A 10,864-nucleotide genomic window follows, 5' to 3' on the forward strand; every position below is an offset into this window, starting at 1 on the left:
CCGGTTGTTTCTTGATATTCATTTGTTCGTTTGACTTGGGAGGTAAATCGCATGGAGGAAAAGCATTGTTTCTTTTTCCTCTTTTCCAGCTAACTTAGCTGATAAGTGATAATCATGGAGCTTATTTTCCAACCACTTCTTTTAAAAAAATCAAGCAAACGAGAGAAGTTTCAGAGTCCACCTTATTCTTCCTCCGCCTAGTATTGAAACATTATGTAGACGCTATACCTAACTTAGAAGCAAATAGGAAATCACAGAACCAGAAACAGTCAGAACTATGTCAACATAAATGAATTAAAAAGTTGCAGCAGGACAAAAGGAAGGGAAAAACAATGATTCAGAACATGTGATAAGAGTTATAAAATTGCAGTAGGACAAAAGGAAGGGAAAAAACAATGATCCAGAACATGGGATGGAGTACTTGTACATCAGCAGTAGTTAACCAAATTCTACAGCCTCAAACATGTCAATAGGGGTATACTCTTGTTTCAACTGACCATTGGATCAGGACTTGATGCAGATACAACATCCAGCAGTGAGTTCACAGGCTCTAATTCTTCGTGCCAAAGTTGGAGGGAATCGCCTGGATAGAACTTTCTTGTGGCTCCATCTTTGTTAATCTGGTTATCAAAATTGTTCAAAAAACATGCTTATATAACGAGACAACTGAGAACATGAGGACCTCTTTCGATAGGATGAGGATATTGTTTAAAGTGTTCCAAAGCAAAAACAGTAGTCAGTAAAAGAATTGGTCCGACTCAATCATCCTACAAAAGCTTTATGCTGGAGTGGCAAAAGAGCAATACAGCACAAAAACAACACATATAGGATAGAACAACAACATACCCAGTGTAATCCCACAAGCGGGGTCTGCGAAAACGTATAGGATAGAAAATATTTAAAAAACCTACAGCGGAAGTAATCATATTCATACCATGTGAAAATAAAACACTAGTTTCTTAGAATCTTAGAATTGGTCCAAACTCCAAAATTATAAGGCCTAAATAAACATAATGTGCATAACGAAGGGCTCTTGGACACATTTGAAATGTGCTAAACATGTAGGTAAATCGGGACCAGCTTTGTGACTCTCAATATCACCATCCTTAAGAAGAAGAGTTTCATGGAGTTGATGCTACAACTACTAATGCCTACATGTATATCAAGGGTTCCTTTTGGATTGACTAAAAGAAAAGGTGGGTAGGCAAGATCTGTTACCTTTTAAAAAAAAAGGTGGGTAGGCAAGATTTTGGTTTATTCAATTTCTTTATAAACTAAAACGTTGGTTATTTTTAACTTAAAAATTTTTCTACTAGAGCCTCAAAAGCAAATAAAATTCAATTGAAGCATATTATAGCATTTGAATAAGCATAAAGCAGATTAATTAACTCACAGTTACAGTCCGGACAACTCCACCGCTAGCACCATCTCGTGCAATGGCAAGAGATACTGCAGTGACCACCAGTTTCTACAGAAAAGGTGAAACAAAATTAAATCTTCATCCCACTAAAATCTTCAGAATTATCATTAAAGCAGATCAGTGAATAGTGAGGCAATACCAATACAGATGATTGATCAGAGCATCAACATGTCCACATAGCAATAGTCTATCATGCCCAGTTGAAAATCTATCCCCTCAAGGAAAATTTCAGAAAACTACTACTCTACCTTACTAAGTAAATAGAGCTCATAGGCAAGATGCAAGTTCAAGCTTTATGCATACAACGGATCATGGTGGTTGGTTTTAGTGTCAATGTATGTGAATCACACTGCTCAGCCTCTTTTACTACCAAAAGTATTTCCCTACCCCTTCCATTGGTTTGAAAGCTTTGTGTCCCAAATTAATAAGAACTTTGCTACTTTCTTTAAAAAGTTTCATCTAGAACTAGCAAAAATACGCTTATTTTTTCAAAAGATATCTCTGCATTATAGACTAAAAGCATGACGGATGAAGATAAACACATAGCTGTGAAGATGATGGCATCTTGATGGTCCAACACTGTCGTACAAATTAGACAGGTTGTAAATACAAGCTGCAGGCAACTAACCTCAGCTTCTTCTTGAGTCATTCCTTCTTTCCATGCTTGGTCAAAGAAACCATACAAATAAGAAGAGCCAGATCCTGAAAGTAACAGTCAATGAACAGAAAATTGCTCAGCCAACTGGTAGCACTTGGAGCATCTTGCACAGGGAAACTAATAAATTAACCCAATTATCAGCGGTTAAGTTCAGCTCCCAATATACTTCATTAAGCAACACCAAGGGCAATATTCTAAACATCTTTCAAACATGACACGGGGGTGTTAAAACATATTTCAAACATGACACTGGGGTGCTAAATCAGTTTTTTATCTTCCTAGCAGGCGGGTTTTTCTCTTTTGTGGCATTGCATTCTTTCATTCTATCCATTGTTCTAACCCTATCACCTGGTACTGTCAGTTGCCCTACCCCCCCCCCCCCCAATCCACCCACCCACACACTTTATAATGTGTGATAAAAAAAATTGAACCAATGTCATATATAGCAACCAAAAATTGCCATATGATATCTTAATTCCACTAGAGCACCAAAATGCAAGGATAACATGCCTATTCCATCATACTTATTAAAAAGAACCAATTCCATCACATGTTTAGGCTATCAAAAACCAAATCCGTGAACCTTCTAGTTCATGTCTAGTTCTGGTGAACCCTTCTTTTTTGGTTCCAAAGAATTCTTTTCCATTTTCATTTGTTATCATTCTCATAGCCATTCCAGAAAAAGGAAAAAAAGGTGTGTGTGTGGGTGGGGGGGGGGGGGGGAGAGCATATTTCTGGGTTTAAAAAAAGAATTCTAGGAAAATCCTCCACTAACGGAGCTATCTAGAGAAATAACTAACGGTATTCTGCACTCTCATTCAAAGAGATACATGAGTTTCACTGAACCAGACTACCAGGTAATGAGGATGATAAACCGAAACCTGTTGAAAACAAACATATGCTACTATCACCTGTGCTCTGGTATCATTTAATTTTTCCTATTCTTCTTCTATTCAACAATGCAGCTACCCATCTCCCTTGCATAGTGATAGGCGTTCCTCTCAGTCTCCTCTCCCCCTCTCTCCTTCTGTCTCTCTTTCATACACCCGCGCAGCCATTTATGTGCAGCAACAAAAACAAGGTACTTTATTTGTTTATGTTTCTTAAACTCTGAAATGAGATATATGGCATGGAGTATCTAGTTGTCTCTTTCTATTTCCATCATCTAACTTCTGCTGAGTCTTGCTGTGCTTTTTAGTTTTCAGCTCTTTGTATAAACGGAGTCTTGGAGAAATCAATTTTTTTTTGCCAAATGGGGCTATCTAAAGAGCCTGCTAACTGCTTAAATAGGTACAGAAAAAGGGGAATTTTTCCTGCGAACTGAAAAGAACCTTCAATAGCCAAGTGTTTCTGGAAAGTATGTATGACTAAGAAGAAAAGATTCAGGGCAAACCTCCAATAGCAAAAGGCTGCTCCAAGACTGTGCCTCCAAGAGGGATCCCATATATTTTGCCTCCTTCATATTTGTCCCAACCACCAATAATCATACCCGTTTGAAGCCTATCCTGAACATACAGGGCAATGAATCAAATAAATATAAAAAATAAATCATATATTATAACCCAGGTCACATATTATGTATGATGTATGTGGCTTAGTGGCCAATGAAGTAGGTGTAAACTTTGGAGATCAGAATTCAAATCCCAACTAAGAAAAAAAAAACTCTTGGTGAATTCTTCCCATCTACCTAAGCCTTGGCGGGCAAAGTTACCAGTACTTAACAATTTAAAAAGTATACTGGTTAAAGAGCAAACCTTGTTGTTATAGGATAATAACCTAGTAAGGTTCGCCGCAACCTTGACAGTAGCCGGCTGGCCTAGCTGTATCCTGCATTCACAAGAAGTCTCAAGACTAGAAGTTCGGAAAACTAACTTCACATAGTAAGGGGCAAACAGTGCAACCATACTACAGTATTATATTACCTCCTGAGTCCTGCCAAAATATATGATATACAAAGAAGACAGCCAACTCATGGGCCTAGTTATAGAGGATGTGATTCAAACATCAAAGAAATATACACAAAAAGGAGAACAAATTTTACAATAAAGAAAATAGCTATGAAGAAGCTAACAGTTAAATTTGCAGCTTCTGACCAGGCCAAAAGAAAAGAACAAAGCTGATACCATAAAAATAAGTTTCGGGCGGATAGGGGCCCTTTGGGGTGGTTGCAAGTTTTTGGTATAAGGTAGGGATCCACAATGTAAGCACTTGAATCATTAAAAGATGGAATATAGATTATAAGTGAGGGAAGAAGCTTACGTGTGTTGGTGTAGGAAGTAACGAACATAGTCTGAAACAATTTGGGAATCTGCTGCCTACAAAAGAAACGTTGTATATAAGTCATAAAGAATTCCACTTTCTAGGATTTTTTTTCAACCATCAAGGTACTTTTAGTTCTCACTTCTCAGTACCTTATAACTGTCCGAATTTATCTCTAGACCATCAAGTTCACGTTTTATTTTTACGTGACGTTAATGTTGTTGGTAATGGAGTTCTATGTCAACCAAATGTTAATCATGGACAAAGAAATAGAAGCTTTTTGGTCCATAGATGGCCACCTATTCTTATGCTTTCTTCATCCTTGATTCAATAGAGTATGTAGATGAGAGGCATGCTAATTAGAGCATCAATTGCTTATCAGAAGACTTGACTTTTTTGTAATCAATTACATTCTCTGGGTGATTGATTTAGTGAAAGCTTACCTTACTTGATGAAAGAAAAGATCATCAACAACACTTCAGGGTGTGGCCAATATAATGGACAGACATAAAATGGATGAATGCTTAAGTGCCATACTGAAATTAGAAATGAATAGCAGGTCAAAAGCTTATGTGGACTTAGCTACTGACAGTAGAGAAAGATAAGGGAGGCTAGGGCAGTGGATTATCTAAGACTTGGGCATGGGACGAGGTTGAGGAGTGCCTTCGTGCAATCTACTTAATAGGGGCAAAGGGGGTGACAAGATGATATGAAGGGGATTAAGGCCGAAAATTCTTCTTTTTTTTTATTAGGTAAAAGTTAAGGCCGAAAAATACTCTAGGTAAACATTTTTATATGGAGCTATTAGATAGAGGTTGAAGGAGGTAACAAGCCACCAAGAAAATAAAACCTTTCACAATTGGTGGCAGCACGAGATTCAGTTTTAGCGGCAGATAATCTTAGGAAAAGAAACAAATTGTTATGAATTGCGTATGTAAGAGGCACAGTGAGGACAAAAACCACCTCGTGTTTCATTATAGCTTTACCTCACAGATATGGATTGTGGTTTCGCTATGTCCAACATTTCATGTATTTCACCGAGACAGCAGATGAAGCAATCTCAAGTTGGAAACAAGAAAAGACAGGCAAGGAGAGGAAAGTAGCTGGGGGGAACATCATTACTGTGTCTCTTTTGGCTTATTTGGAATAGAAAAATCTGAGACTATTCTATAATTCTGAGAACAACGTAAAAAGTATTCCTGTTGGCACCTAAGGGTGTAGTCTAGTGGTCAATGAAGTTGGGTGGATAACCATGAGGTTTTAGGTTCAATAAATCCCAGTGGAGACAAAAACACTAGGTTATTTCTTCTCATCTATCTAAGTCTTGGACTCTTGGTGGACTGAGTTACGCGATACTTGTGCTAGTGGGAAGTGGCCACACCACCACCGGATAAAAAAAAAGTATTAAAATCCTTTTCTTCATTAGTACTTTTGGTGTAAAGAGAGAATCCTCACTTGTATTCACAGATTGGATGATTTGTTAAATGAAGGTGGTTGTCATTAGCCCTGTTCATATATTCTTTTAACACAAATTTGGTGTATTTATAATGAAAATTACTTGACTAACCCCCTCTCCCCCCCCCCCCAAAAAAAAAAAAAGAGAAAACTACAGACTGAAGCTGCAAATGAAGCCTTAGTGCAGGATTTAGTCTCACTTCTTAAAGTTCAATAGTTGTTTCAAGTTACAAAATTTATACGCTTCCCCACCTCCTATGCCTCAACAGTCAACCCACCAAGAGAGATAAGAGAGAGCAACATGAAATCATCCTTGTATAGTTATCAATATTTAAAAAAAATCTCCTTGTCAAATGGAAAGGAGAAATATAATGGGGTTTTCATCAAAACTCCAAAAGGTACCACGAACTAGAAATGATTTCGCATTAAATCATAAAGACATCCAAGGTCATAGTCGCATAAAACATGATTAGACATTAACTTTATGAATCCGCTTTATCCAGCTTATTCTAAATTAAGTATGATCACATGATAAATAGATTTGATATTACTATGTACTATTTGTCAATCATCCTATACTAGATACGCATGCCATGTAGCTGTTATTTAACAGGGTTTCAATGTCATTATTGCCAAAATTTTAGCCCATAACCACAAATCCCAAGTTTTTGAGCTTCATAATTTCATCATGTGAGGATTCATCACGATAGCGCACAATAGAAGAAAAGAACTATACAGGCAACACATATTAGTCCAAAGTATGTTTTAAAAGTTAGCACTTTTACTTTAGGCCTTAAACTCTCTCGAAGTGCTATAACCTTTCAAAGATTTATCTGTTTAGAAACTATACAAAACTTCTAATACTTCTTATCTGTAATTGCATAATATTGCATAAGATGATTTAAATGGGGCAACGTGGACAGCGAGGAGCCCAACTTGTTTGGAGCCGAGGCATAGTTGTTGTTTTTGTACAATTTCATCTCGTACAATACCCATATACTGATTTTTAAACCGAATGATAAAACATCAAGATGACAAAGGAGAAAGGAACCGATAACGCCAGATCAGCTTCAGGACAGTTTCTGTTTTAGAGAAATCCCCAAAACCAAAAAAAATGCTACCATTCTAAGCTCAAATATGGATGAATATAAAATGCATAAAGGGAATATGGAAAGCATCATACTGATCCGGAGCGGCAAACATAGACATTATCAGTCAGCTGAGTGATCTTATCAGAAGCCCTATTCGCCACATACATTCCTGAAATTTTCCAGATATAATTAACAAAAAAAAAAATGAATTGAAAATTTCTGATAAAATTAAAGTAAAATTAACCCCTGAAACTTTATAAGGAGTTGATAATTTCAGTTACCGGTGCTGGTGCGAGAATCGGCGCCGAGTACAACGCCGCCGTTGTAAGTAACGCCGATTATAGTGGTGCCCATGGAGTGGGGCTGGTCCACATCGGTATTTTCCATCTTAAGCTATACACGAAAATGATCAAACTGGAGTTACGAAGAAATAACAACAAAGCCCTAGAAGTAAATCTAAGAAAGGTTTTCGTGAGGAGGAAGATATATTAGACTCCCAATTCGTACAATGCGGGAAAAAATAATAGTAATTCTATATACCCAAAAGAGCTCGAGGAAACCCCCAAATTAGCCTCTTATTTTTGGAACTTCATTCAAAATGGCCCCTGATTAGGAGCGTTCATGGTTCGGTTTGGATCGGTTTTTCCCTAAAAAGAAACCAAACCAAGTAAATCGGTTTTTCAAATATTAGAACCAAACCAAACCAATTAAGTCGGTTTTTTCTCGATTCGGTTTATGTCGGTTTTTCGGTTTTTTCGATTATTTGTCGGTTTTTTCTTAAATATAAGACATACACTACCAAACTTATATTTCGGCGACCACATTTTCAACGTAACACTATCAAATCAATTGCCCTTTGAGAAATCTATTATTTACCAAGATATATTGATGGTAATTGAATCAAATAGTGGTGAATAATTTAAGGACTGAATTAAAAATATATTGTTTTTAACATGAAATAGATTCTTACACTTAACAAAAGAAAACTAACAATCAAACTAGAATGTAAAGGTAAAGAAATGTACTAAAAGTGCAAACGATTAACATTTACTATAAAATTTTTGAAACTTTGTATAAAAGTTTACATATATATATAGGTGTAATTATAAATTTAAAATAGCTACTCTTATATTCGGGTTGGTTCGGTTTTTTTTTTATTAAAACCAAAACCAAACCAAATTTGATCGGTTTTTAAATTTCAAAACCAAAACCAAACCAAACCAAAAAGTATCGGTTTTTTTGATCGGTTTGGTTTGGTTTTCGGTTTGGTTCGGGTTTTCGGATTTTGTTGAACACCCCTACCCCTGATATATAAGATGTAGCAGTAACGGTCTTCCAAGTTTCTCAAATATGCCACACATGTAGCAAGCGCTAGGGCTGTGCATAATTTGGTAAATATCGAATTACCGTATCGAAATCGAAAATTTTGTATTTGGTATTCGGTATGGTATTTGATTTAAGTTTTTAAAAATACTGGTATTAGGTATGGTATTTGGTATTTTAAAATGAAATACCGAAATACCGATACCGTACCAAAATATATATTATATTACACAATACACATATTATTAATTATAACATAAATATAAAAATCTAAAATTTTACTTTCCTTTATTCTCAAAGTTCATCAAATAACTCTAGGTAAGTAACAAGACATTTCTAATGATCGAATTTATTCTTTTATGTACAGTTTTCTCTCTCTAAGTTGATATTTGCTAGTTTTGGAGAAAACTTTTATCAACAAATATATTTAGTTTTGTACTTTTGAGTACTTTAATTCAGAATATTACATTCTATGACTCTATGCACTAGTTAGTATTCAAACCGAATAAATCGAAGTTACCAAACCGAATAAACCGAAACCGAAAGGAGAAAAACCGAACCATACCGAATTTAATTAGGTACGGTATTGATATTGCATTTTAAGAAACCGAATACCAAATATACCGAACCGAAATGTCTAAATACCGTACCGTACTGTCCGACGAACACCCCTAGCTAGAGCCTAGCGTTTGGACATAAATTTGGTTAAAACGTGGAAAATGAGTTTTTGAAGATGAGATGATAAATAGTTTTGACAGTAGAAATTGTGTTTGGACATGCATTGTACTTGAAAAGAATTTGACGTTTTATGAGTAGAAAACTTCAAAAACTACTCTTCTAGAGCTATTTTTGGGATTTGAAATTTTTATTTTTAAAATAAGCTAAAAATGATTCAAATCTATAAACAAATAAATATTTAAAAATCAAATTAAAAAATCGCAAATTCTATGGCGAAACATGAGCTAGTCCTACGAGACAAATTCAGTACAAATGTTTTCCAAGATGTTTTGAATGTGAGATTATTTTAATATTAACTCAAATTAAATGAAGTCTTTCTCGTTTTGAAAGAAGTTACATATGAAATTTCATACGCCTTAAAGTTTATGGGTAAGTTATGTCAAAGCTCGGTAAAAGATTAAAAAATTAACATTACTAGCTAAAAAGAATAATCGACAAATTTTTTAAGCTATCATACAAAAGGGGGAAAATCAACCATCTTTTTTCTAAATGCGGTGAAAATAGTTAACTATTTCTCAACTACTCTGAATATGCTTGAATCCTAACAAATAAAATAAGAAACCTTATTTGAAAATCATATGCAAATCACCCATTTCATTTTTCACATAAAAAATGGCATGACGCTTCTCTGTTATTTTTAAGTACTCATTAAGAAAATGAGAAACCTTAATGAAGAAACTTGTGAGCGACTAATAAATTTTACCTGAAAATAAATGTGAAGTTAACTCACTATCCGTAAAATTTCACCACTTTTTTTTTTGGTAATCAAAGATTTATTCAACAAAAACTAAGAGTTATTACAATAAGAACTCAGTCTAGGCCACATAGTGCCTAAATTGTCTCTTTTTAAAGCATGAAAAGTAAAGACAGGCGCAACAGCAAAGATTTGCAAAGTACAAAAGGTGTTCAGGCTGCAACCATTTTTAGCTAACAGGTCCGCTACTCCATTAGCCTCTCTAAAGATGTGATTCAGCTGAGGGTCATGCGCCATCCGTAATAGGTACCTGCAATCATCAATTAAGTTTTGGTAGAGACCATTGTTAGATTTTAAGTGGTTTAATAGTTCCAAGCAGTCCGTCTCTATTACTAAAGGAAAGAGCTTCTTTGTTATTGCTAGCTTGATTCCATGGAGTAGGGCTAAGATCTCCATGTAGATATTGGTAGCGTACTTATAGCCCATATTGAAGCCTAGGATCCAATTCCCCTCATTGTCTATAAACACACCGCCACCACTTAGTGTGGACAAAAGCTTTTAAAAGGTCCAATGCGTTGAAACAGATAATTGACAAGAAATTATGTTTGCATGTGATGTGTACACAAGAAACTATATTTGTATGTGATACGTAGACGAATTCCATAGAATGAGAGCAATTATGCATCATTATACACAGGTTGATTTGACTTGTTTTGCCGAAAGTTGGCAATTTGAGGTTTAAAAGTTTTTCTAAGTTTGACCGTAGGTTGACTTTATGGCTATAGGGTTCGGAATTTGGTGTCGGCTCTTGAAATAGGTCCGTTTTGCTATTTGGAACTAGTGTGCAAAATTTGGTGTGATTCGGAGTTAGTGTGCTAGGATTCAGACGCTTGGTTGTAATTCTAGAGGTTCTTGAGTTTTATTTTGAAAATTCATGTGTTTTGATGTCCGATTCGTGGTTCTAGATGTTATTTTGGTGTTTTGATCGCATGAGCGAGTTCATGTGTTATTTGTAAACTTGTGTGAATATTTGGTTTGGAGCCCCGAGGGCTCGGGTGAGTTTCGGAATGAATTGAACTCATTTTTGGGTTGCTGGTGTGTTGGTGCTGCAGTTATCGCAATTGCGAGCACTAGCCTCGCAATTGCGAAGTGAACAGTAGGGAGCAAGTATCGCAGTTGCGATGCCCCACTCGCAATTGCGGAGAATAGACCAGTCCGGTTAGGAT

At 35.9% G+C, this 10,864-nt stretch overlaps 1 protein-coding gene across 1 annotated transcript; it reads right to left on the minus strand.

The window, feature by feature from the left end:
• Nucleotides 258-7,454, minus strand: LOC109225490 (proteasome subunit beta type-6). Its single transcript, XM_019390167.1, has 8 exons — nucleotides 7,165-7,454; nucleotides 6,976-7,052; nucleotides 4,338-4,393; nucleotides 3,833-3,905; nucleotides 3,472-3,583; nucleotides 2,049-2,122; nucleotides 1,394-1,468; nucleotides 258-620 (listed from the first exon to the last, which is right to left on the minus strand). The coding sequence occupies exons 1-8, from the start codon at nucleotides 7,268-7,270 to the stop codon at nucleotides 489-491; spliced, it is 705 nt and encodes a 234-aa protein (XP_019245712.1). The 5' UTR covers nucleotides 7,271-7,454; the 3' UTR covers nucleotides 258-488.

The sequence above is a fragment of the Nicotiana attenuata genome, chromosome 5 (genome assembly GCF_001879085.1).
Source record: "Nicotiana attenuata strain UT chromosome 5, NIATTr2, whole genome shotgun sequence".
Classification (NCBI taxonomy): domain Eukaryota; kingdom Viridiplantae; phylum Streptophyta; class Magnoliopsida; order Solanales; family Solanaceae; genus Nicotiana; species Nicotiana attenuata.

Coding starts and splice junctions, on each gene's coding strand:
- LOC109225490 (XM_019390167.1), bottom strand. CDS start 7,270: ATGGAAAATACCGATGTGGACCAGCCCCACTCCATGGGCACCACTATA. Junction 4,394..6,975: donor ATGTTTGCCGCTCCGGATCA/GTATGATGCTTT, acceptor TTTCTTTTGTAG/GCAGCAGATTCCCAAATTGT. Junction 3,584..3,832: donor TATTATCCTATAACAACAAG/GTTTGCTCTTTA, acceptor CTGTATGTTCAG/GATAGGCTTCAAACGGGTAT.